This window comes from Coturnix japonica, chromosome 7 (assembly GCF_054131305.1).
Source record: "Coturnix japonica strain WE chromosome 7, WE-NBRP24, whole genome shotgun sequence".
NCBI lineage: Eukaryota > Metazoa > Chordata > Aves > Galliformes > Phasianidae > Coturnix > Coturnix japonica.
The window spans coordinates 17,566,724-17,593,857 of NC_140669.1; the positions used below are offsets into that span (position 1 = coordinate 17,566,724).

A 27,134-nucleotide genomic window follows, 5' to 3' on the forward strand; every position below is an offset into this window, starting at 1 on the left:
AGGTTTGTGACTTTAATTTACTCTATGACTTAGTCTTGCGTTTCGATTAAATCCAAATTCTTCAGTTTCTTCACTCAAAAGATCAAGTGAACCTTTGCACAACATACTGGTATGACATTTAAAATAGTTTGGTGTACCTAAATATTCCTTTCAGAATATATGAGTCCCCTATGTATATGTAAGGTTTTTCATTATGGATGCTGCTGGTATCAGGCTGCTGATGTGTCCCTACATCTCTTAAAAGTACAGCAACAGTGAATCCACTTTAAGAAAATACAGTAGACTATCTAAAATTGTGAATTTAATTCAGCTGATAGGGATGAACTTTGTTTCCATATAAAGTTACTGTCAATAGTACTACTCCAAGATTAACAATAGTTTCTGTCAGCAAGGCTTTCTTCTAATGATGAAGCCAGAAAATGCTGCTTGAATGAGGTGTCAGGTAGTAGGCAGCGATGAGTTTGACTCAGCAAATATATTAAATCCAAAACCTCTATGACTTATTTCACAGTGAAATTTTTATGAAAACAATGGAAAGTAGCCTTGTATAAAGTATTTCGTTTATTTTAAATTATATTACCTGAGAAGTTAAGTTCTAAGTTCATAGTTTGTTTCCTCTGCGAGAATGGAGGGTTTCATAAGTGGCTAAAACAGAACAGGAAAGGAATACTTCTTACAAACATAGTACATGTAGTAAATATATTTATGGAGAAGGGACATGACAGTGCTTTAATTTTAATGCTCAATACTCCAACAGTGCTCCCTTCTCATGTAGTCAGGAGATGCATTTTTACTCTAGTGGCCAACTCAGGTTTCACACTGGGACAGATGTTTGCAGATGCTTGGTTTGCAGAACAACAGCAAGGCATTCTGGGCCAGCAGTTATCAAATTAGATTAACATATTTCTTTGCAAGATACCTTAATTTTGAAACCATTATGTTTTGTTTCAAAATGTTCTTCTGTACATTTGACATCCTCCTAGAAGTGATTCCTATGCCCTTCTTCCATCTGCACGTATTCAAGGCCTTACTAGGGTCTAGCCAAAGCAAAGCCAAGTGGTATTCATTTCTATTCTCCCATGTTGGGTAAGGCTTTTAATGTCTTGATGTGGTCATTCTGCCCTTCTTCCTTAAAACCAGCAATGAGCTGCTCAAACTCCCTCACAACCCAACACTTACTAAGTTTCTGTTTTTTACCTGTCCTGGTTCTATCTAGGACTCAAACAACCTGGTGAATTTTGTATTTCTGTGTCACTATTCCAGTACACAGCTTGCATCTCTCTCTTCTCTTACTAATCCTCAAGGGAACACAGAATCAGCAGACTTTTGGGGGATGTAACCACAACTAAGAAGTTGTTCATAACTCTGCTCCTCTCACCTCCTACAAACCTATCGCCTTATTATCATTCCTGTTGACAGGAGGAAACTATGCATTGCCCATAAATATAACAATCAACAGAGATACAGAACGATTTTGAGCAACTCTTGCCCACACAAATAGCATTGATTGGTTCATCAGGCTTTCTATCCTAAGAGATAAATGAAGTACTACAAGATGATTATGTTTGGAAACCTGGGTCAAACTCTTTATGCATTTTTGATAAATCTTACTGACTTCAGAAATCAGGAAACAACTTCTAGCTCAACAACTAGTAATCTAAAGAAAGGCAACGAAATTCAACAATGGGAGCATTGGAACAGGCTGCCCAGGGAGATGGTGGATTCTACTCTGGAGATATTCAAGACCCAGCTGGACGCTTACCTGTGCAGCATGCTGTAGGGTGCCAGCTTTGCAGGGGGGCTGGTCTCAATGATCTCTGGAGGTCCTTTCCAACCCCTACAATACAGTGATTCTGTGAAAATCCCCATAGTTTCAGAACTGATAAAGCAAGCTACTTGAAGTTGCAAGGTTTGAAAGACAATTTAACTACTACAGTAGTGTGAATAAAGATCCATATAGCTTTACCAGTACCTTTAGGCAGTAAATGTCCATGCCTCCTATGAACAAATACACAAAGCTGTTATCTGGCAGTTTAGGTGATTCAAGACTGACCTACTGGCTCTCTCTGCAATGTCAGCAGAAGGGTAAGCAACCCATAACGTCTGTTTATATAGATCATTTCTTCAATTCCTTTTTGTCTCTCCCTAAGACTTGGTTGCTCTTTATGCTTGTCCTTTATCATATTGTATAGCTGTCAGACAATAGAAGGCTTGAAAATCTTACGTTGTATATTTTGCCATTTTACCTTTTCTTGCAGTGTCAGTTCAGACCTGATTTCATCAGTATCAAACTGTTAAAGCTAGAAACGTGTTATTTTTATAAACCTATCACCTAGAAGCTTGGAATCTCAGCTTTCAAACTGAAAAATGCTATTCTCTAATGCTACTGCTTTGTGAAACATTGCTTGCTAGGGTAATTTGAACTTGGAGCCAAGAAACAGCATGGTAAAATCTTAAAATTTGATAAGCAAGTATCTGTTGTAGATATTTCAGTCTTCTCAAGAAAAAAAAAAATGAACTAATAGTCATTGTGAACATTATTCCCTACACCATTGATCTTCGTATTAATTTTACATTGCTAGTCCTTCCTTCAATGACCACAAAGATTTCAATCAAACCACAAGTTCTATCTACTGAAACGTTTCACTTGGATGTCTCCAGAGCTGCATCTCAACACAAAGCAGAGGACAACTCACATCACCACTGGTCACCTTCAGCATTTCAGAGGATTTGCCAAACATCAACAGAGACAGCTGTGTACATCTGGTTCTGTTTGGTTACAGAACTTGAAAGCAGCAGTCAGTGACTCTTTGGGCATACCGTGTTAGGATATAGAGTATCTCTCTTTTCTCTGAGATAGTCGTCTTTGGTTTGTTAATACAGATTTCCTGATTAAATCTGTTCCTTATATTAGAAAAAGGAGATAATCCTCACCTAAACACAAATTACAGACTTCTGAATAATGACTGTTAAGGTTTCAGGTTCATCTAGAGATTATAAACATTACAGAATAGTTGTTCTCTTGGAACATAAAACAGCTTTCCTGTAATTGATCCCCTCTTGGTTTCTGATCTGCAGAAGGAATTGGGAAATCTAACTGCTAACACGTATCTACAGATATTTGGGAAGTAACCTGCTACTTAAGGACAAGCTAATTACAAAGCTGTCAGCAGTGTCTTTCTAATAGTCTCTAGTTCTCACATTTTCTTATGCCATCAACAAGTTTTAAGGCCATTACAATATGGAATTATGGCCTTACAGCAACAGACAAAAGCCAAATGTTCACTTTATTTTCTTCTCAGTGGCATTTGATCTCCCTGAATAGGAAACATTTATTGACCTGTGTAAGACAGGTGATAATAGTTTTCACCTGGACCATTCTGCTTTTGTCCTTTAGCAACACCCCACGAAAAAATGATAGAATAGAGAACTACTTCTCACCCGTGACTACTTTCCTGTGAGATGTGCTGTTCTCTGCAGGCACAGAGAAGTACACTCATTCCAGCAATGTGTAATTACATACACCAAACAGTGACAGCACGTGATTGCTTTACACTGAACTTCATGCTCATAGAACCAGTGGTTGGGTATCTGCAACTCTAAAACCTTACCAAGATGAAAAATAACACAAAATGGTGTTTGATGGAGTTCAAACTTGTGAAAGACAATACTGCATCGTATGGGAACTGCTGGGTCACGGCCTGAACCACTGACTGATCACCTGAGGAAGCACCGAGTCAGCCCCGGGAGCACAAAGTGAAGGCGATTCAGTGTGTGACTGGACGCGGTGCAGCCTGGCTGCGCCTCCCTTAGACCCCATTGAAGGGCTGACCGCCACAGAGGAAGGTTCTCTTTCTGAAGGTCCCTCCCTTTGCAGTTTTGTACTGTGAGCCCAGGACACAGGTGAGCGTTTAATTTGTTATTGTCCCTTTCCACCACGGTATTTTTGCTAACTATTAACATATAAAATACCCTCGTTGCCCGCGGGAGGCTCTGCTCCACAGCGAGCTCCGCTCTGTCTGATCTTTCTCAAACACACCACAGTTGGCTGCGCAGTGGAAATAACACGAAATGCGAGAGTTTGAGTTCCATATTCTGCAGAGACCCCCCGCAACAAGTTAAACAGCAAAACTTCAGAAAGAGCAACTCGTAACTTTCTTCACAAACGCTGTTTTACTACAGCGGGCTAAAAACAAAGTACCGGCTTCAAAGAAGCGCCCCTAACTCCGCCATTCACCAAACAACGGCGCAGCGCGTCCCGCCGCGATCACAGCACACGAGCACACGCAGGACGCGGCCGCAGGCGGGAAGGGGGCGCTCCCTGACGGCTGCCGCCCGCTCTGCCCTCACCCCAAGGGCAGCGGCAGCGCTGAGGTGCGGGGCGGCCCGTCACGTACCTGCCGTGCGCCGGGCGGGACGAGCTTCAGGCGACACGGCCCGACGGCCGCGCTGTGAGGTGTGAGAGGTGTGAGGTGTGTGAGGTGTGAGGTGTGTGAGGTGTGAGGCGGACGGGCCGCTCCGGGCCGCCTCCCGCGGCCACGTGATCTCGCCCCGCGTGGCCAAGATGGCGGCGCCCAGAGCTGTCAAGGTGCTGCGGGGCGGAGGTGAGTGCGCGCCGCCGCGGGGCGGGGGGGGGCAGTGACCGCGGGGCGGATCTGCCGGCACCAGGGCTACGGGAGGTGTTCAACACCAGGTTGGACGGGGCCCTGGGCAACCTGATCTAGTAAAGGTGTATGTTTGGTGGCCGTGCCAGGCAGGGGGGTTGGAACTACATGATCCTTGAGGTCCCTTCCAACCCGGGTCACTCTGTGACTCTGTGTGGGAGCGGGGATCTGCCTCCATTGAGGTGCCTGGCGCTGTGTGAGGGCTGACCCCGCATGACGCTCCCGCGCTTTGTGGGAGCGCGCCCAGCTGCGCTCAGCCCGCGGGTGGGCCGCAGGAGTGCTCCCCTGTAGGCTTTATGTGTGATTGAATATATATCTTGTGTACGGCTTAGTTATTGTAGTAATAGAGAGCAGGCTAATTCTCTCTTATTAATAATTAATAATTAATAATCCGTGTTAATTTTATCTTGCACGTTAAACTGTGAGCACAGCACTGCAATGCTATGCGACTGACAGAACAGCCCTTCTTTCACTATGTTGAACCTTATTTTCCATGCTGTCCAAAGAGACTTGAGCAGCCTTTGGAAAACATAAATGCCTTTTATTCCCAATTAATCCTACTACATGCATGACAGAAGAGCCACGTCAGTTGTTTTTTCATTGATGAGGGCTCACGTCCATAGGGAAATGCTGTTTTAGGATCCTTGGAGCCTGGGCTTCAGCTGAACACTGGCTTTCTGAGCCCCCTATGTGTTTTAATTTAGACACCAGTCAAATCCTCTGTGCTTATGCATGTGCCATTTGGAAACTGAATCACGTGTCAGTACATGGTAACATACAACACTGGTTATTTTTTTGTTTTAAATCTCAAATGAAGTGAAGTTTAGCATGCAGCTTCATTCTTGATTTCTTGCTTCAGCGATGGTACATCTGCAAACTTTGTTCTGGGTGTTGTGCAGCCATGTGTGACGGGAACAACTGCCTCCACCCCTCCGTGCCCCAAAACCCCATGTCTATCATTCAGTTAAAATACCCCAAGCCATTTAAATTTGTTAAGCCTTCATACTCTCCCTTCAGATGTCAAACTTTATTCACTTCCCCTGGTAGATATACGTTTCCAGAAGTTGAACAAGCAAAAATGTCATAGTTCAGACAAGACTGATTAAACTGAATCCAATTTTCCCTGAATTGGACAGCTCAGTGTAATTTAATTTGCAAATACTGAAAGACGGAAGTAATTTTAATTAGATTTCAGTCCACCAAAGGGAATCTATTCTACCTAAATTGAAGGAAAATTACTTTTTGATAGCCTCTTATGTGATATCTCTTCATACTTCTGGTGTTACGTTTCTATGAATGATGAAAGTTTTCACTATTATGGAACTGTTTCTAGATAAGCGCATTTGAAAAGCAGAGATCTTGAAAATTTCTGTGCTGGTTAAATACTTTCTTCATATATTGGAAGGAAAATTAGGCTATCATAAGAATATATATTCATTGTGTTTGAAGACGTTGAATGATTATGCTTGCAAACAGGTAAAAAGATTATTTTTTTGTTAGATGCATCAGAGAATTTACTTGAATATTTTCTGTCTTGCTAGAGGCACAACTGCAATACTGTCAACCCAAGGAGAAGCTGTACAGCTTTTTAAGTGAATGGGTAGCTTGCACAAACCTCTGGGATTCTGTAGGTTCCAGCCCTGCATTTCAGAGTGCTCTGGATTTAGCTGCCACTCTCTTTTGTACAGTGTTTATGAAGGATTTTACAGGTGATGCACGGGAACGCTAGTTGTATTTATCAACTTGTAAAAGGTAGCTAAGAAGCAGCCAGAACTGCCACAGTGATGGCATGCTAGCCTTTCACAGTTTGTACTTACAAGTAATACTGGTCGTATGATGTTTTATCAGCTTGTAAATGCTCTAATTACATATTATGACAGTTTCAGGTATTGCAATAATTGTATTTGTGATGTTCATTGGTAATAAAATCAAGATGATAACATCAAAGAACTGCATGTCTCCAAATGCAACTTGGATGGTTTCAGGCATAATAATCTTTTATTGATCTATTAATTTTAGGCAAGTAAATTATGGTAGAGTAGAAGCTCATATTTTCTGGTAATGAAGTTTCAGGACTCAGAGCCACAGGAAAATAACTGATGAGAAGACATGCCTAGTTAAACAAGTCTCTTACTGTGTTAAATACTGGTATTCCCATCTTCTTACCTTGCTTCACTATCTCTACCAATGAATGAGTATTTCTTAACAACCTGTGATGTGTACTGTTGCCAGACTTCATCAAGTTAAGTTATTGTCTTTGGTGAGGCAAAGGCATAGCTGGAGTAAGACTGTTGCACTATGGCTTCAAAGCCTCGTGCTTCCAGTCTTTTTCCGTCTTTTTGATAATGTGCTTTGAAATGGGAGTTACGTTTTTATTTTTTATTTTTTTTCAGATGTTGCTTTTCCTTTGCTGAGTGTGACCATAAACTCGGCATGTAAAAGGCTATTCTCATGATAAGAATGAACCATTAGAATTTCTTAGCACTGTTGATAGTCAAATACTAAGAGCATCTTTTCACCTGTATCTTTATCATTGTTCATCTTAGAAATGTGCAACTCAAAAATTAAGAATTTTCGGTCCTCACCTGTAGAAATTTCTAAATTATTTTTTAAAGCCATCTAATGCATTAAAGAAAAAACAATAATAAAATAAAATTGTATCACGTATAGATATCAGTCCTAGGGGAAGCATTTCCTGGTATTTCAGGCTGATAATGGGTATGTCCTATAAGTCTGAAGGTTTTTTTGGCAGATGGGAAAAGTGATTGAAAACTTTTGTCCAAGAGTTTTCAAGATCAAGTGATACTTGTCTGCACTGTGCAATATGTGAGCTGGGCAATTAGCTGGAAGCAAACATTAATTCACATTTTCCATTAATTTGTAGGCAGACTTGTGTCTCCAGAATTTAGCATTAGCATTATCAGCTGCAAATAATGCACAGTGGAAGTTCAAACCATTTGATCGCAGCACACTTTTAACATCTTCAAACGATCCAGAGGTAGTTCCATCCCTGTCTTGCAAACCATGAGGCAGACAAGGAATTATTCCCATTTCAACAGCACAACAATGAGTAACTCTGGGGGATACACTTTCATGGTTTGAGGCATGAGAGAAAAAATATTCCCCTTTCAATAAAGTGTTTAATTGTTGTCTTCTGTCAGCTGAGAGGTAATGTGTTGTTGGCAGCACGCAGAGCCTTTGTTCTGAGGGGATGTATCCTTTCTATCTGGGGGGCATTTGTGGGGCACGGTTTCTCCATTAGCTTTGTTCTCTTCATTGACATCAGCCAAGTCTGCGTTCCTAGGAAGGAGGCTCCTTAGCAGGTGTCCTCACCTCGCAGCAGGCTGGCTGCCATGCTGGAGGCTGTGTGGCTTTGACCACCTCCCCAGGATCCATTTTAGATGCCAGAAAATGTGAGGTAAGCCCAGCTATAATCCTTCTGGCAAAACTGAACTGTTATATTTTGTGTGTATACTTTTCCATTTTGCAGTCTCTCCTCTTGAAAGTTACCATTCTCTAGACAGAAAGGAGCCCCTTTCCCTCTCCATTTCCATTTCATAGCTCTATTCCTTGCCAGCTGAGTGCCCTGGTGTGGTAGTTTGCTGTGAAACTGATGCCCAGCTCTGCTGTGGGCTATGGTCCCTGAAGGAAGGGTGGTATGCTGTGTGACAGATCTTGGCTGGTCCCTGAGCTTGTTTAATGCAGTATGTAGCATCTGAAGAGTAAGGGTGAAGAACTGAAACTTGCTATATTCTGGATGTGAGTTTGTGAATGACAGTGTATTTTAGTGCATGTAGCTCCTCTAACCAAAGTGACAGGATGAGATGTTACCTGACCATACAGTGGAACAGGTTGTGCCTGCTGGATCTCAGCCCAGGTAGCCACAAGAGACAATAGGGACTGAAACTGTTCACAGCAGTTGATGGATGGAGAAACTGTAGCTACAAGGGAGTAATTTGCAAAGCATCTTATAGGTACGTGGCATCAGAAGAATTAAAGGGAGTCTGAAACCTGTGCTAACACTTGCTATTTCTAAGCTACTAGGTTAACACATCATTTCAAAGTGGACATAAATGAATGGGCTTTCTAGATTTAGGTAATATACTCCTTGCAGTCTAATTTTGCACTGAATTTCCTTAAGTAAACTAGAAGATTAATGTAAGACGTACATGAAAATGACATCTCATAGCTAGAAAGTTCTAAAATTCTGTTATGAGCGGTTTCCAGATCTGTAGGGGAAACTGAACTACTCCATTCTGACATGTTTCCCATTATTTCTTGAGTGATTTTCAATGTATACAGATGGTAAGGTTGAGGTTACAACAAAAAGCAAGTCCTTTTCAAGGTGGTTGAATCACCCTAATTCAGTGACATGGTGTTTTCATTTCTTACTCTGAAGTTTGGGTTTCTGCTGAAGACAAATCAGCTGCTTCTAGTTTTGGATTTGCAGCTAAAAGTGCAGCAGAGATCTGTGTCATGAAATCTAAGCTGTTTTTCCCTTCTGTCATGTTTGGACATACTAGATATGATGCTCTGGTTTTGACAGTTGTGAATCATGAGCAAATGTAAGTGAAAGTGTAGGAATTTTTAGCAGCGTTCACAGGCAATTCTCCTGTCCTGCTGCAAACTATAATTTCAGAGTAGAGACTGGTTGTATACACACTCTGTAAAAGGGCCTCTGTACTAAAACTGCCTGTAAGACTCCAAGTTACAGTTACCGCAATTGCCATTTGGGATCGTGTAATTTTTCCTCTTTTTCATTCCTCCTTCCCTCTTGCTCACTCCCAAACCAGCACAGTTTGATAGCACTTGGAAATTCACATATAGTGAGGCACTTTGGAACATCTTCCCCCTGCATGCCAGGTTGGGGTGGTGGCTTGCAGAGCTTCTGAACCCCGCATCCCAGTGCTGTTGGTCTAGCTATGTTTATTAGCATTAAAATGTAATTGGAACTTTTTTTTTCATAGTCATCAAATGGGAGGAGGATAAGTTACAGTTCAACTGTGGGGTTTGTTGGTTTATTTTACTTTTTGATTTTGTACCTTTTCAAGCTGTATGCTTTATTGCAGTGGTTTCTTTCCTAAGTATTTTTATGTAAGTCGGTTGTTGTTGTTGTTTTTAAGATATTCCTGTGTGCTGGATCTAACTTTCATATTACATATGTGAAAAAGGATGTGAAAGTATAAAAGGAGGGGTCTGTACTTTGTGCACTTTTAATTTAATGTTCTAGTTTTTAGCTACATGTTTCTGGAGATCCCCTGCCTGCTGCCATTACCTTGTGGTGCTGATATTTCGTGTTTAGAGAACCAATCTACCTGGATTCAGGTGTGGGCGAGCTGCTGTAGCTGATGCACCTGATCCCCTCTGCTTGGGAACCCAAGCCTGGTAGTGCCAGGATTCCCAGGGGTACTGAAAGAAAGCTGCCTTCAGATGCTGCTCCCTGCTTTTATTTTCTTTGCTGCTTTTACATAGCTGCACCTTATGCTGATGGGCAATGTACCTCACCACCAGCAAGGTCTGGTTCTGGTTTGTTGATGGCTAGAAGAATAGATTCTTTCTGAAATAGAATGGAAACAGAAGCAGCTGAGAGTACAGATAGTGAAGAGGTTGCTTTGGCATCTCTTGATTGCTATTTGGAAATGAAGCAACAAGTTGTTAAACAAAATAAAAATGTTGAAGCCTTTGTGTTACTCTGATGTGTTGGTTTCTTATTACATAGCCATTTCTGTGCTTTCAGTGCAGGATGAATTGATTTTGTTCTTCCGTGTTTCTCCTTTAATTTGTTTCATTCTGTTAGAAGACCTACATTCTGTAAACACTGCATATGATTTTAGCAGCAGTTGAAATTCCTTTATTTAGAAAATGTTTGTGGAATTATTTTTATTCTATTTTTTTATGATCACAGAATGAGTGTTAGTTGTCAATCTAATTAAATTCAATTGCATTTCCCATATGCTTTGGCTTTACTTTGCTCTTATATGCCTCTATTTTTATCAGGACTTGTAAATTTCTCTTTAGTTTTGTACTTGTTTGGTGTGTTTGTTGTTTTTTTTTTTTATCTTGAGGTTGACATGTGCCTGTCCTGCTTTAAAATATATATGAATATTTATAATCTTAAAATTCTTGTAATTTCTTAAAAACTTGTAATTTCTTCTTAATTGTCAAGACTTATTCCCTCATTGTTTTGAGTTATGTGATCTTGCTGTCTTTTTCTTTTGTAAAATTAATATATATATATGTATGAGAAGAGTTATTAAAAGTTGCTTCTTCCTATTTCAGCCTTCTTGACCAGATCGACTGAACAAGCAGGCAGAACATGTTAATTATTCTTCCTAATAAATGCAATTCTGCCTTGTTTATTTATCCTTTGCTGCTCAGATTTACCTATCTGACTATTATGCACCATTACTCATACAGAGAATTATTTTCCTGATATCCTTAGAAAGTGTGTGGAAAACCTGGCTTTCAGCTAATTCTTGTTTTTCTATTGCTGTAAGATTTGTGAACTCAATTTTTCTGAACATGAGCTATTTTCCCTGGGAGGAACTACAGTAGCGAGAGAACTTACAGAGCTCTGGCATCACAAATGTGCAGACAGAACAGATAAAGATTCTCAGATTTGTTTAGTTAAATCTAGTGGCTCACAAGCATCTGAGATAAAGATGTCTTCACTAAAAATGCAGTGATTCTGTTTCTGTGGTAGGGGAAGAGAAGGTCTGCTGCAGCACAGTGCATGTATTGTATTACAGCTCATATTTCTCAGGCTTCTTCTTCAAGGTTTGACATTTCTGGTGTTTCTGACATTTTTTAAAAAACAGTTTAAAAAATCACGTAAGATCTTTTTATGCATCAGAAAGTGTAGCCATAATCATGCATTATAATCTCATGAAGAATTATTTTCCAGTCTCCAGCAAGGGAGAAAGTTATTGGCCTTGCTTGACATCATTCATTCAAAGTTTTGGATAATTAAGGATTACCTGAGGACTGAAGTTAAAGTTGTTTTCTTGCATTGCGGCTGTATCTGGAGGTCACAGACTTCACATTTCTGTAGTTAGCATTGTCCAGGATCCTCATGCTCCAGCGAATGTGCAGCAGTTTGTGCAGTAAGGAGGGAGAGAGTGATGCTTTGCCAGCTTGCTGTTGGGTGATGAGTCTCACCCTGATGTGTGTGGGACTTCACAGTCCCCAGGCTGTGGTGGGAGCAAACAGCTTGGTGGTGCACCTTCTTGGATGAGCCGCTGAACTCAGTCTCTCTACCTACAATACAGGCATTTACCTACCTTGCAGGTGCATTGGCTGAGATTAATGAGTTGTTTGTAAAGCACTTCGAAGATGAAAAGCTCTGTAAAAATGTTAAGTATAATTATGTATGAGCTCTTGAGTGCATAATGGCTGTTTGCTTGCCAGTATTTAAAGCAATTTATAACACACTAAGTATGAAAGGCGCTGTATGAAGTCAAGCTCTAGTTTCTATTAAAGAAAAGTCACTCTTATTTTGTGATCAAGTCATACCACTTGTCTTCTGTGTTCCACAATGAACAAAAACATTTGGGAGATTTTTTTGAAAGGAGCCATTTCCAAACTTTTCAAGTCATAATCTGGTAAGGATTTCTTCTCTTTCAGTCATATCTTACCCTATCTGTATGGCCCGGGTTTTGTTTGCTGAGTTCCAGCATCTTATCCCTTCTTCCATTTTACTAGATGTTCCTTCTGTCCCTTCTTACACTTCTGTCTGAGTAGCTGTAACCACTGGGACACATTCATAATAAACTTTTTTTTTTTTTTTTTTTTTAACTTCTTTTCAGTGGGGGCATAAAGAAAGGATATTTGGAGAAGGATATAAAGGAAAACACTGAAGGTAGTGTTTACAAACTGAACCATTTGTTGGCAAAGGGCAGGATCACATGATAACCCGGTACTACAGAGGTTATTGGACAGAGGAAATTTGATGTTAGTTTTTAGATAGTTCATATTAAAAACATACTATGTAAATGGAAAACAACCTAGAAATATTTTATGACATTTTATATGAGAAACAAAGTCTGGAAAGCTTATCTCATTAAATAGCTGATTCCCTGGGGAGTTTTTCTTTTAGAGCCATTGTCCTTTCCAAATCAGTAGATGTCTTTCCCTATACGTTTTAATTTCTGAAAAAAAAAAAAAAGAAGAAAAGGTTGGAAAGCAAGTGTTGGTTGAGCTGCTGTGCCTGAGGGTAATAAAGGGCTCTTCAGAGCTCCTCAGAGGTCTTTTGGCAGCTTTACACTGTAGTATGCAGCCTGAGAAAACTTTCATGAGGGTGTTTGAAAGTCATACTGTTCACTCTCTGGTTTAGAAGATAAATAACCAGCTGTGTAAAGTCTCCAGCTTTCGCATTTTAAGGATGTTTACTTTCATGTATTTATACTTAAAATCACTGTTTAAAAGGGATGGTTCAGTTTTAGATCAAGCATATTTTGAATCATGAAGGACTACTGTGGTAATGAACTTATCTAAACTTATACAGTAGCACTTACAGCATATCAGATGTTATCAGGTTATCTGTTTCATGTTTAGCTGTACATGAAGTTAAATTAGATCCTGCGTTATGTATTTTTTAGAATTATGAAAATCAACACACTTGACATAACTCTGAAAGAAAATGACAAAGAAATGATTTTTCTCACATAAATCCAGCTGTTCAGTCTCAGATTTTCTGACTGGAGTTGGAAAAAAGCAATAGTGAGCTCCTGACTTCATTCCAGTGTGAACAGGCGTAACTGGAGCAGATGCTCACCTCTTTTGTTGACTGCACCACTGCAGTGGTAGCAAACACATCAGACTGTCTTCACTGTGTCTGTTTGCTCACTGAGTGGGATTCAGGACCCCAGATATTAATTAAATTAAATCTAGCACCAATGTGTACTGGTTGCCACATGTGCAGCTCTGCTAGTAGCCTGGGTTTTATTGCCTTCTTCAGTCTTTCCCATGCACATCATGCAATGCAGTATGTTCCTGTGTCTCATGACAGACATACAGCTAAGCAGCCTTCTGTTTCAGCTGTGTTAAGGTTATATGTGCCCCTGTCTTTTTACTTAAGGGTGAAAAAAAAAAAAAAAAGTCTTTTTTGTATCAATTTGAAAAATTTGCAAAATATTTTTTCATGCAATCAATGTCTTTACAGACTGTGCCTGGTCAGTCAGTTCTGCCTCTGGAGTTCTTTCTATCCTAACAAAGCTCTGAACAAATACATACAAAAGTGAGCTGGGTTCTAGCTGCAGCTTCCTCAATTGCAAGCAGCTGAGTCTTGTCCAAGCAAGTGGGAGACCCAGCTGTGGGCTCAGATTGCTGCCCACATTGGTCTGCATCTCCAGGGCAATACTGTTGCAAAGCTGTATCTTTAAACCACAAACCTATTAACAACAAGAGGAGAGATACAGTGAATGTTTGTCAAATCACGCAAGAGAACCTAGGAGTTCTGAGTTGAATTTGTGAATTAGTAACTGGCTGAGTGGGGTGTCCCCATGGAGACTTCTGTGGATCGCTGCCCAGCTTTGCAGACAAGGTAGCTTGTTCTGAAGAAATGCCTGTCATATTTTACTGGCAAGTTAGATTATCTTCATCTTGGGGAAGGCAAAACACTTACTGCTACTTAGCGATTTACTATCTGAGCAAATCCTTTTCAGTTTAGAAAAGGATTTGGAAACTTAATCTCTTGAAAAGACTCGCTGCTTACTTGATCTGTTCTAGAAACTGAAATAGTGGAATAGTTCAATAAAATGTACAGAGAGAGCAAACAGAGATGAAGACAGTTTAGAAATTCATTTATTTTAGTTAAGTTTGCTTGTGTGGAAAGTAGCCATCATAGGTCTTGCTTTGTCCATCATTAGGACACCTGATAGAACAGAGAGGTTTTATGTGGTAGCTGTCACTGTGAAATTGTAGCAGCAGAAGTGCATGGGAGCACAGTGAAGGTTCTGGAGGTGAGAAGCATTGTTTAAAGTACAGCTGGACTTCATAATCCAGTTCTAAGGGATTAACTAGGTGCTGTAGTTGGTGTTTAATTGTCTTTGTTCTGACAAGGCAAGTATTGCTTGTAGGTCTTCCAGGAAGTCTCTTGCAGCGGTAGCTGGGGTGTTGATGGTATGGTATGGGGTAGTTGTGAAACCCAGATGTCCATCCTTACTGCCTGGTTCTTGGGATCTGAATGTGACATTTGTTCACTGGAGGGCAAGAGGGCCAAGGAGCAGGGTTGGGACCCCTCCTGAAGACATGCTTTGGGAATTCAAAGATGATTGATGTCATCTATCGTAACTGCCTCTGCATTACATTAGACAGGTGCAGGGAGTGTGTCAGATCTGGATTTGCATGTAAACTGTCACTCTTGTAAAATGTGCTGGTATCCTTCATCTTCCCAAGACATAGGAAAGGTCATGGTTGAAAGTGAACCTATAGTCATCGCAGTGGTGATTATTGTTTAATTTACTGTAAATCAGACACCAAGCTGGTGCAAATGGATGCCTTAGCTCTTTCTCAGTTAAGGTGCCTGCTGTACTCAGCTATTTATTAGATCCCAGTTGAACATTTGTTGGTCCAGGAACATGAGATCCAAGTAGTTGAGCCTAGTTGAGCCTTGTACTTTGTTGTGTGCCAACTAGTGTATGTTAAAAGCTGAAGCTCAGGTCCTTCTGTTTGTCTGCATTCACAGACAGGAAGAGGAAAGGCAATGAAGGTGTGACTGGAAGAGCAGTGCTGCAAACTACCAAAGACAGGGGCAGGCAAAGGAACACATTGCCAGTGTGCCCAGGGTGATGCAACCCCCTTCCTCCTCACTCTGTAAAAAACTGTGCGTGTTTTTTCAGATGCTTCCTTGGATCATTTCCCTCTTGTTCCTGACAGACAATTGCAGACACATCCCAGTGTTTGTGCAGAGAATAAGGATAAGAATAAGAGTGGCACCATAGAGAACTGCAAGCCGTCCTGCCCGTGCTGGGAAGGATAGCTGGTGCCTTGGGACGGGAGGGGCCTGGACTGCAGCAGTGCTGTGTAGGAGGAGCGATGTTGTGTCTGGAGCCAGAAAACTCACTTTGAAACCACTATGTGGGAAATGCAAAACACCTTATTACCCTTTCCCTACCACAGAAGAAAGCTTTTTTGTGTCTAACACATGTGAGAGCTTATAAAAGCTCAGTGTCTGTGGGGAGACCATTGCCATCCTGATTCAGACTGGCTGCCTCCCCCAGGCTGCTAAGAGCACAAATTTGGCTCATCCAAATAGCTGTCCCTGAGGTTTGCCCATATCTGTTGGAGGAATCACCAAGGAAGCACAAGGTTTCTGTATCTCAAGCTTTCTGCTTGGCTAGGTCTGCATTTTGGCTCCCTGGAGCTTGCTCAGCCTGCCTGGCGTTGCCGCCTGCCCAGCCCTGTGGTCTACCTCACCATGCAGTAATGCTGATGAAGATCTACTGGCAACAAGTGGCCAGGTCTGTCTGTGTTGCCTTCAGCAGGAGTTTCCTGACAATGGCCTTTAGGCAGGGATGCCTTGCTGCCAGCACCACGTCAGCAGGCAGGCTGCCTGGGTGCGCAGCACGGCTGCCTGTCCCCATGCCAAGAACGAGTTCTGCTGATGCTGATCAGCTCTGTTTGTCAGCACGCAGCTCCCACTGAGCTGTGTGAGATGAGGATCATTCTTGGCACAGGGATGTCCGGCTGCACACGCCAGGGCCTGGCAGCCACCCCATCAGGAATCCAGCACCCAGCCTGTTCCCTCAGCCCTGCAGCTCTGCTGCTGGGAAGGGTTGGGTTGGGAAGAGGGAGATTCCTTTGCAAGCCATCTTTTTTTTTTTTTTTTTTTTTTTTTTTTTTTGTGGCTGTCTGGATGATTAATGAGAATAGGAAAATACTGTTGACCCATTTAAATCACGTTAAACGACATCCATTGCTCATCTGCATAATGAAATACACACTGAACATTACAGCCTAAGTATAAGAGCCAGTGAACTACAAAAATAATATTTTACTCATTTAGATTATGAAGTAAAATATAGGACATTAGTACTAATCATAGTATTAAGTTTTAAGCCATGCAAATTGTAATTGTCAGTGGAAAAGAACTATAAGTTGAAAAGGCTATTAGCATTTCAGCTTTAACAGTTAATTTGAGTAATCCTTTTTCTATTTTTTTTTATTTTTGCTAGTGTGCAGCTCAGGAAAGTCTGTATGCAAAACATTTAATAATGAGTTCAGCACTGTTTGGTATCATTATTTAATTTCAGCCATTAAAGAAGTGTTAGAAATATTAATTTGCAGTATTCAAATGTATTGACATCTTACGTTACAAAGAGTAAATTGTAATCTTCACTTGAATAAAACCAAATCCAAAAGGCAAATTGTTAGTAACAGAGGAAATAATTTTAAGCATTTAAGTATCAAAGCAAAAGCTGAAGCCTTTGAAATATGAATTTTATTAAATAGAGACATCATTTTCAGCATTTTAAACTAAATACAAATTTTAAAACACTGAATTTAGGCTGTCAGGTTTCTATGGTTACCCACCTTTCCAGTGGTTTTGTGAGATGTGTAAATAGGCCTATGAGTCACTTGTAATTATTTGTTTCTTGTTTGTTGTAGTTGTAGTTCTGTGTTCCGTTTGAATCCAGTATAGTTCACACCACATGCTTTGGTTTATGTATATTTTAGTGCATATGATTGACAGTGATTGAGCATTTCTTATGGAGTGCTTGTTTTTTTTGTCATAAGTGATGTATGTTGGTACTTCTGAAAAGGTAAACAGCTTCTTTCTGTATCGGTGTTTGTTAAACAGGGACTTTTATGATAAGAAAGAGGTCTTTGTAAATGTTAAGCAAGGAGATAAGTGAAAGGTATTTTAAAAAAAAATTAAAACAGCTCCCAGACGTTATACTCTTCCAAATTTGATCCATAATCCTATCATTATAATTCATTCAGTGGCCCAGAGTCACGTATTTATGAATAAGCTTTCAAGCTATGCATTAAAAGCACATCCTGATGACTGACAGGTTTAAAAATAAATGCTTTAACAAGGATGCTAGAAGTTATCTGCAGCAAGCTCTTGATTGGAGCATCTCCCTTGTGCAGAGCATCTTCGTGGGGAAAAATCAAAGCTTCTTTCCTCAAACACCACAGCAGTGCAGTCAGGGCGGCTGTAAGCTCCTACAACTACTTGCTTGTATATTTTGAAGTGCAGTGCACAGGATGCAGTGCCCCAACCTTGCCGTCCATTCCAGCACAGAACACGTACATCTTTTTTTCAGTACAACACTCAGTGTCCTAATAAAACTTTCATTTTCAAATGGAAACAGAGTAACGCAAGTAACTAATAAAATTCAGCAAAAGGCAAGAAACACTTATTTTTACCAAATGAGTAGTAGTGTATTTTATTAGGATGTTTCTTCCTAAATTGCTATTATTTTTTTTTTCATTTTGAGATAATACGAGCTTATCATTCAGGAATTATCTTGTATCCTTTAGAGACTGGGCAGCTGTTGTTTATTGCAAGGAGTCTTGTATTCTGCATGGAGGAAAGCCTGCTAACCATCCGTTTTCTCCGTGTACCTCAACCTATGCAGAAAATCTTGAGTTTGAGAGCAGTCCTATGTTTTCTGAGCAAATATTATGTATTTTTCAGCAGCCCTACTCATCCACTGAAAGGGTTTGTAAAAAACACTTTTTGCAGTGATTCAGACATATTTTTCCCATTTCTGACGGAAAACTAAGATATTAAGGTAGGATTTATTATTAACTTGCTGCAAGCAACATTTAGTGCTGTATGGGTGCAGCACATAAACATACCAGCTGAAATGCACTTGTTTCCCAGAGCACCGGAGCAGATTTTATACCAGTAGGATTTGGTGAATATTAACAAGATCCTATGTTGGACATGTGTGTGCTAGGGCTTTTGGAGTGGCTTATTCTTGTAATCTGAAATGGCTGCTATTTTTAAACTGTCTAACTTGTTCCAATAGCTGTTACTCCCTTACGACATCAAAGTGGGGAGTGCAATAACTAACCTGCCGAGCATAAGTAATTCCTCTGATGTTTTGCAGAACCCAAAGACAGATAGAAGGTGTCTGAGAGGTGTTTTTAACATGCAGACTTGAGCAGATATGTTTCTCATTCTGATTTACTGACTTTATGATAAATTAATTTATTCAATATTGGAATGTAGTAACAGAAGGGGAATGTTTCTCCTGCTAGTGACAGAAGTTGAAATTTACCAGACATTGTAATTTGGAACCTAAATTCCCCTGGTATTAACTGTGTGAAACTCTTAATATTGCTTTGTCCGACTTTTCAATCTGACTCATTTGCTGTGGTATTCTAGGCAGCACTTTCTGTTTATTTTCTGTTTGTGTTACACTGTTGGAGAGGGAAGATTCAGTAGAAATAGCACAGGGAGAGAAGACTGCGCAGGAGAGCTACAGTGCCCTGTTTCCAAAGTTAAGCATTCCATTCCAGTCACATTTTCAGGTAATAGACGATTAATTTCCTTTGGTATATGCATAAATATAATTCAGATACAGCTAGGTGCTACTCTGCATTTTTTAAGCCCCGTAATAAAATGAGAGTGCTGTTTAATGACATCAGAATTTTGCTCAGTCACTGCTTCGGTGTGACTGTGTGCGTGTTTGTATACACAAGAGCTCAGGGAATTGGTTGAAGGGGTTTTTGAGGATATAAAATTAATTTTTCCTTTTGGCCTTGTTTGTTAAAGTTGTATTCTGGGTTGCTGCTGATAGAAGGTGGCACCAAGCCAACTTCCTGGCGGAGCTACGGGAGGGTCACAGCTTGTCATGACCTGGGCACTATTACTTGAATGTTGTTATTATTGGGATGAAGTACCCTTAGGCTGTCATCCTTCCTGTAAATAGAAGAGGTTCTGATTCTCTGTGGCTTCCCAGTTTACCAACTTGCAGAACAGCTATTTTGTCGCCCATAGGTTTGATTGAATAATAATTTAGAAGATCTGCATTATTCAAAAGGATCTGATTCATCATCTTAGCGTGCCAGACTACAGTGGGTAATAATAAGGAAAAGCCAAACAAGAATACATTTCCATGGAGTCTGTAAATTTCCAACCAATTAAAACATTTATTTGTGTTAGTATACTGCAAACAAATTGCTGGGCTCTTCTCTCCATGAAGTAAAGGCAACACTTTTATCAGCCAGGAATGCTGCTGGTGCTGAGGACCTGACAGGCTGCAGGAGGCCTGGGGAACAGGGAGCGGGGCTTGTGGGGCAGTGAGAACAGCAACCCCTTGGTTCCCTAACCAAACAACTTCTGTCATCAGTATCTGACTGACTGTAATAATTAAATTGAACAATGCCAATCTGAATACAGATTTTGAAACATGCTGGTCCTGATTTTGGTTTGTCAGGGTACAGTCATAAGTGTGTTGCTGTCAAGGTTTTTACCAGTGTGTTGCTGTTGTAACCGAAGTCACGTCTACCCTAATGAATATTTCATTTCCCCAGTCACACTATTAAAACCAGAATGTTTTTACCATTTTGTTTCTGTTTTCTCTTCTCCAGTGCCATCACGATGGCTGCGTCCTGTTTACAAATTGCTGCTGGTCACATTTTCAGTAGTCCTAGTAGGTTTTGCTTTCCCCTAATATGGGCAATTAGGAGGAAATATTTCTCACGAGCATGGCTTTGCTCTTTTCTGTGTAATGACATAGTCCTGTAATCCAGGAAACAGTGCTGCATGGTGTCCATGTCCATGATTTCCTGATGTGGGAAAAAAGTGTGGAAAGCATCTGGAGAGGAGGAGACCCCTTTACCAGCTTGTTTCCTGTAAGCGAAATTGGAAGACCTTGTCTGTGCAAATAGATTTCAAAATAGAGTCTGCCCTTTGACTGTCTCCATAATTACACAGCTCTCTCTGTATTTTATTTGGCTGCCAGAGCAGTTAACCCCTGGAAGTAAGGGGCTGATGGTGGCGTGACCAGCACGGGTGCGCAGACATGACCATGTGAATACACTCTTGTTTAGAGAAGCCTATCGTTAAGACCTCATTACAATATACTTTTGCCAAATGTAACAACTGTTATGTGTTGAATTGTGTTGATTAAGATATGTTATATCCTTAATGTATGGAAAATGCAGAGGTATTAGTTGCAAAAGGGAGAAGAAAAAAAAAAAAAAAAGAAAAATCTTATTTTGTGGCTTTGATGTAATCAACATCTGTCAACAGAATGAATTTGCTTTTGTTTAATTTCAAGGGCTCTTGTCCTTCTACTTTGCCCAATCAGTTTCAACTTGTGCCTGAGGCATTTCCCTATGTTGTTCTTTTTTTCTTCTTTCTTTCACATTTTTTTCTATCTTAGCAAATGCACAGGTTATTGCTTGTGAAATGTGAGCAGCTCTTCTGTTACGCAGGTTACACGGAGTTGGAGAGAACCTTTAATCTTTCAGTCTGTTTTTGAAGCTTACGTTTACCTCTGCAACACTGGGATTACAAAGTCAGTGTTTTATGAAGACTGTTGTAATTACAATTACAAATAAAGGTCTATCAAGACACAATCATTAGTTCAGATTTAAAAATTTGAGCATTTTTTAACTAAAGATAAAAAGCTGTATCAAAACGTTATCTAGTTGCATAGGTTAGATTCCATGTTTTATCACCTATCTTGATTTCTAATACTTTGCTGCAAGCTTTAAAGATTCAAAAAAAATGAAAAGCAAAATGGTATGACTGATATAATAGTTAGATGTCCTGACAACCCAGATTAAAAATCTCTAGTATTTTATCCTCAAATATCAATATACTCAGAAAATCTGCATGGTTATAATTCAGGTTTTCATTTTTTTAAATTATAAACTACATTAAATCACATATTTAAAAATTAGTTACCTGCTGTTTCCAGTGTTTGTATATCCTAGGCAAAATTTGCTTTATCAAGAGCAAGCTGCTTTTATTTCCTAAATCAGTTTGATGTGAATTCTTGTAAATCTAAATGATTTTGCTACTGTGTTCCTGTAGATGTTAGGACAGGCTTTATGGTGGAGAGTATTTTGTGTGTTCTGAATTTAGTTCTTTTCCTTTTCGCATGTGCCCATGTGTTTGTTGTAGCGTTCAAGTGTCGTGAAGTTTAGCCTTTGGTAACGTTTTTGCTAATGGTTGGGAAACCTGAAGTCTTTCATAAATAAATACCAAAAAACAGCCACATTTGATGGTTCATACGGACAAACAGTTTTTTGCATGGCATCTCCCCGCCTTGTTGAAAATGTAGCAGATGGATTGCTGGAACTGTTGGAGAAGTGTTAGAGAAATGCTTAACTGTGGGTTCATTTCCAGCATCTCCCTTTAAAAATACTTCTTGACCAGAGGAAAATCACATTTAAATGACTAAAATCAACTTAATTAAGGGTCATTAATAGAGATGCACATAAAAAACTCTCTGCTCTGAGGGTGAAATGGGAGCATTTCATTATACAGTGCAGCAGATAACAATTAAAATAGACCTAGAGTAAAAGGCTAATAAATATAGGGCACGTTTGTGCTGCAAAATCAGTCACTTAAAATGCTCCCACCCATCATCACACTTGAATTCTGTATTCAGCCCCTTTGGCTGACTCATTTGAAAGGAAAAGAAAATGTGATTTCCACAAAAGATAAATCCATCTGGTAATTCATGAAAGCTCGCAGCACGTATTTATATGATTAATACAAATTAAAGTCTGAGGTGTGCAGAGGAATCCAGCAGCAGGCACACACACAGCCCGCACAGTGGGATTCACCACGGAGCCGGGGGAGCAGTTGTCTGTAATTTTCTGCGCACGGAGCATCGTCTCTGCTGATGTGATTTCAGGAACACCGATAATAATTCTCATTATTGCAGTTGATAGTAAATATATTCTGTTATTCGTGGTAAGTGACGCAACCTTGCTGCTGGGGGAGAAAAGGCAGATGCAGATGGCAGCTCTCATCCTGCCTGTGCTGCTGTGTTCCAGGCTGCCCGGCTCTCTGATGCCTGCAGTTCTGCTGGAAGCCATCTAAATCCTGCCTTTATGAACCATCTTGCAGCAATTAATGCACAGAGAAAGCTTCACAAAAAGGATGTGCTCAGGTATCGGTGCAGGAGAAGTCCATCAAAGGTTGCCAGGAGCTGCTTGGAGTGGAGGGGCCAGCAGCAGCACAGCAGTTGGGGTGACGCGGAGCACACGGCCAGTTGCTGCTGTCTCGGTGATTGATGGTGTTGCTATATCAAATTAGCTGTGAATATGGGAGCCTGAAAATAAAAGGAGTTGTGGAGACATGAGGAGGGCCTTCTTATGGAAGGAAGTGGACGGAGGCCAGATTTTCATTATGAAACAGTAATGTCGTTATATTTTAATGCCATTTTATTTTTACTTTGAAGGAGAATGTTTTCTCTTATAATTTTGTATTGTTTCAAACAAATGTTTAGTTATCCTGTGTTTGTAACTCTTGTGATGTGCTGTAGGAGACAGATCGTACTGTGGTGATATTTATTTGGTTGTCGCATTTCACCTGTTTGAGCGGTGGGTATTTTTGTGCACGTCTGGTTGATAATGAGCAGTTAGTGGGATAACAACAGACCACGGTACCTCATTATCCTGTTACTTGTGACAAGGCTCATGGTGCAGCTTTGGGGAACAGAGAGGAAAAAATTATTCCCAATAAGAAGGTATCCCTTCTGAACATGGGATGGTTGATAGATCTGAGCCCACTGATGTGGATTGGTTTGATGCATTGATTTGGAACATTCAGAGCTCTGCCGACAAATAGCTTACAGACATACACCTTTATTTTGCCAGTGAGCAATGCGCCCAGCTGGACAGATGCCCAGTGGTGTACCAGTGAAAAGGCAGCACTGGAAATGCAACCTAGGCTATTGGTGACCATGTGGACTAAAGCTGCCCACAGGCATGTGTGTGGGTTTCAGTGCCTTTAGCTATAATGGGTGCAGAGCTGTGGGGCAGTGCCATCAGCTGTGGTGAGAGTGAGGTTGTCCTGCTGCGCTTTGTAACATGCTCTCTCTGAAGACCCAGAAGTTGTCACCTCGGCAGATTCTGTGTTTTCAGCTTCCCAGAATGCGTGCAAGCTGTTCAAGGAGTTTTAGGCTCTTTGTATTAGTTTCTGCACTCTGCAGGGTTTCATTTTTCATTTGGACAAGACTTTTTCCTTGTGAAGGAAATGCTGGGGGAGTACTAAGAGATGAAGCTAGAGGTGAGATGATAACTTACAGAACATCAGTCCAAGCCAGCCCCCTATTAATGAGGCAGCTCCGCTTCCACAGAGGCACTCTGTCCCCTCAGGAAGCAGGGGGCTGTCAGTGTGGTACCCAGATTATGCTGAAAGCGGGATCTGAACCTCATCCTCCAACTCTGCCTCATTACTTAGGAACAGTTTAAAACAGCAAAAATCTTGCATTGAGTAAAATTCTCTACAGCTTTTTAGGTGTTACACAAGTTCAGATATTGTTAAGTAAGCTTAGCACTGCCCTGTGTACAGAGACACTCAGGAACGAGCCTAAAGCAAATGTTCATTCATTTTCTTCGGGCCCAAGAAGTTTATAGTTCAACTCCTCTGTGTATTGTGGGGTGATGTAAAAGGGCTACATATAAAGCCAAATGTGCATGGGAAGAGATATTATGACATCTGGACAAGATAAGTGTAGCCAGAGGAAGGAATGCACAGTAAATAGACAAGATACAGAAAAAACTCCTGGGAAAAAAAAAAAAAAAAAAAAGAAAAAAGAAAAAAAAAAAGTTAAAAATATGCAGTAGACAAATTTTTTCATTTCTGTGATGTAAAGCTGTTCAGGTAACCTCTTCTTAAACAAGAGCACTTTCTTTTCACTGAGTATTAATTATTCATACTGGTTGCTTGCCACAGAAGGTTACTTTTTTATTTATACACATATGAATAGAACTTTTTAGCAAAGGAATTAAACGCAATGTTTTATAGTGCTTAATTTGGCAGTAAATAATCCTCTCAAATTTAATGTACTTGGCTGTCTTGTTGCTAATGTCTTTTGTGATGCTTTACTATGTTTCTGTTGTCTTTCTGACAACAGCTGGACCTTCATGCCCATTTTAGTTGGCAAAATGTATCATAGCCCAAAAAGTAAGTGAGGGCAATGATTACTCAGGAACTGCCATCCCAACTTCCCATGTGAACTAGGGGAAATCTCATTCAAATACTCTAAGGCAGTTACAGATCTCAGTGGCCTCAGTTGTCCTTGACCAAGACTAAAAATCATTCCTGTTGTTCGTTCTCTTCCTGGTAAGGCAGGAGGTGGCTAAGACTGAACCCAAACTTTGTGTCTTGAGGCAAATGATGAGAACTCAAATTTGTGATGAAATTGTTGAGAATTTTTGGTTGAAAATGTCTGAAATCAGTACGGATTTCTTTTCTCTATCTCTTAATTTCTTGCAGTTTATCTGCTGTTTACCCTTTCCCCGAGCTTTGCACAATGCAGCTTCTAGCCGTGCAAGCTGCTACAAACAGTTTGGGTGTCAGTCCTGGCTGTGAGGTTGGGGGAATTTCCCCATGCTACATTTTAATGCATTAAACCAAAACAGATATAATATTTTGTAAAGCTTTTTGTTTGTTTGTTTTCAGTGCTTCTTCTGCAGTTTATGTTACATGGTGCCTTTCTTTTTTCTACAATTTGTAGCATGGTAGTAGAAGAGAAGTTAACCATTTCCAGCTTATCTGTTAACAGGTTCCATGACTGACTGCCTCAGAATTTTTTCTTCATGCAATCGTGTCTACCTGCACAGGCAATCAAGCAATCAACAACGGAGATGCTTCTTTTCTCAGGGACAAAGAAATGCCGTTTATAACGTAGTTTGGCCAGCAGTGGTTTCTCCAGCTCATCCAGTTCCCGAGGTACTGCAATTGTTATTATCTAATCTGTTTTTCAGTCAGTGTGGGAGTTGACTGCACAGCTGATCAAGTGCATTCAAAGGTTTGGATACAGTCCTATGACGCAGTCTGGTATTTGAAATCACAGCTCTAGTGAGAGAAGTTTTCAGCTCCCTACCACATTAAACAGAGTGATGTATGTAGTTATTAGAGAGTTTAAACCTGAGGCTCATTAAGTTACATTCATGTAAACATGGAATGCTATAGTCATCTGTCAGCACTTAATGCTTCTAGTCCAGGTTCTCCTTTTGGACAACTATAGACAGTCCTGCTAAAAATCATTAGGAATCATTCATGAACATCTGAGTCCTTTTCTGTATACATCTCTAGCAAGCTAATTATAAAAATGTTTATATCTACCTGAACATTTTGTTAATTGTTGAATCAGGTTCAGGATGAGAGCACACAATACCTGCTAGTAGCTGCCCTACAGCCCCTCTGTTCCTTCCAAATTAATCTTGACTCTCTCTGGATATTATTTTTCTTCCAACATATATTTTTCTCTTTATTTATTTTGGGGCCAAAAGAGGTTTTCTCATTTAATTTTAACATGTGTTCCACTTCTGCTTTCCTTTTTTTTTTTTTTCCTCTCCTTTTCTCTCCTTTTTCTTTAATTACAGCATGCAGCTCAACTATCTCTTTAATTCAAAGCATCTTTCATTCAGCCAAAAAACTGCCCTTCCTAAGCAGTGCTTTTCTGGATGAGTGTTAGTACTTTCCACGTGATTATAGATTTCTTGTGCAAAGTGCAAAATATTTCTATTTAAAAAAAAAAAAAAAAAAGGTGTTATTTAGGAAAGCAGATGGGGATGGGGATGCTGAATGTAGGGCTCTGACACCTAAGGAGCTATGGAAGCTCTGTGTGCAGGGAGAAGCATGTGGTTTTATGCTTTATATGTTTTCAATGGGTGAAAAACTACATCACTTACTTCTTTTAGGATAAAAAGGAAGAAATATAGTGTGATACTAGAAAGTATTCTTCACAGATCACTGTGCTTACACAGTCTGAAATTAGTCTAAATTTTTCAGCTCTGAAAACTTGAAGATGAAGTTATCACTTGCTACAGAGTGTTCCAGAAACCAGGTTGAGATGATGTTTGCTTTTTCCTGAGTATTTTATTGTGAAACTGTAGATGTAGATGTTTATGCATATGCTGGTTTGGATTTTTCCTTTAGCAAGTTTCACAGGTCAACAGGTTCAGGTCTCAGCAGTTAGAAAGTGTACCTTCCAAGGAGTTAGTGGAGGTGCTGTAGTGTATGCAGTGGGTAATGCAGCAAGTGCAATTTTTCCTTTTAGGTCTCATGGTATATGTTTCAACAGGATGCTGTAAAGGCTGATATGCCATTTATCTCAAATGAAATTCACATTTGAAATTCTGTTGATGTGAATTTGGTAAAGATACAGTTATACTCAGCCAGAGAAAAAGTAATGAAATACCAGTAGGAACAACAATGGCCTTCTTATTTGAAGTCCTGCTGGAGTTAATAGGTTACACCACTCTTCTTTAACCCCACACTGGGATGTTGTGTGGTCTTGTATACAGCCAAAGTGATCGTTT

At 40.2% G+C, this 27,134-nt stretch overlaps 1 protein-coding gene and 1 long non-coding RNA gene across 10 annotated transcripts in view; one reads left to right on the forward strand and one right to left on the reverse strand.

Moving 5' to 3' along the window:
* Nucleotides 1-543: 543 nt before the first annotated feature.
* Nucleotides 544-4,557, reverse strand: LOC107316714 (uncharacterized). The gene is made up of 3 exons (XR_001556526.3): nt 4,398-4,557; nt 1,763-1,837; nt 544-645 (listed from the first exon to the last, which is right to left on the reverse strand). It is a non-coding gene; the product is annotated as an uncharacterized LOC107316714 (long non-coding RNA).
* The window catches only part of METAP1D (methionyl aminopeptidase type 1D, mitochondrial), a 41,399-nt gene continuing 18,019 nt past the window's right edge, over nt 3,755-27,134 (forward strand). For 2 of the 9 annotated variants that reach the window (XR_014947968.1, XM_032445849.2), the window contains exons 1-2: nt 4,543-4,693; nt 25,373-25,539. Coding sequence is in view for 8 of the 9 variants with exons in the window: in XM_032445849.2 (XP_032301740.1) it covers nt 25,378-25,539 (162 nt within the window). In the remaining variant the exon portion in view is untranslated. Of the gene's footprint in view, nt 3,904-4,040; nt 4,457-4,542; nt 4,694-22,530; nt 22,552-22,613; nt 22,751-22,899; nt 22,998-25,372; nt 25,540-27,134 lie in introns of those variants that run through there. The other 7 variants (XM_015868535.3, XM_085552539.1, XM_032445845.2 and 4 more) reach the window with 7 other exon arrangements.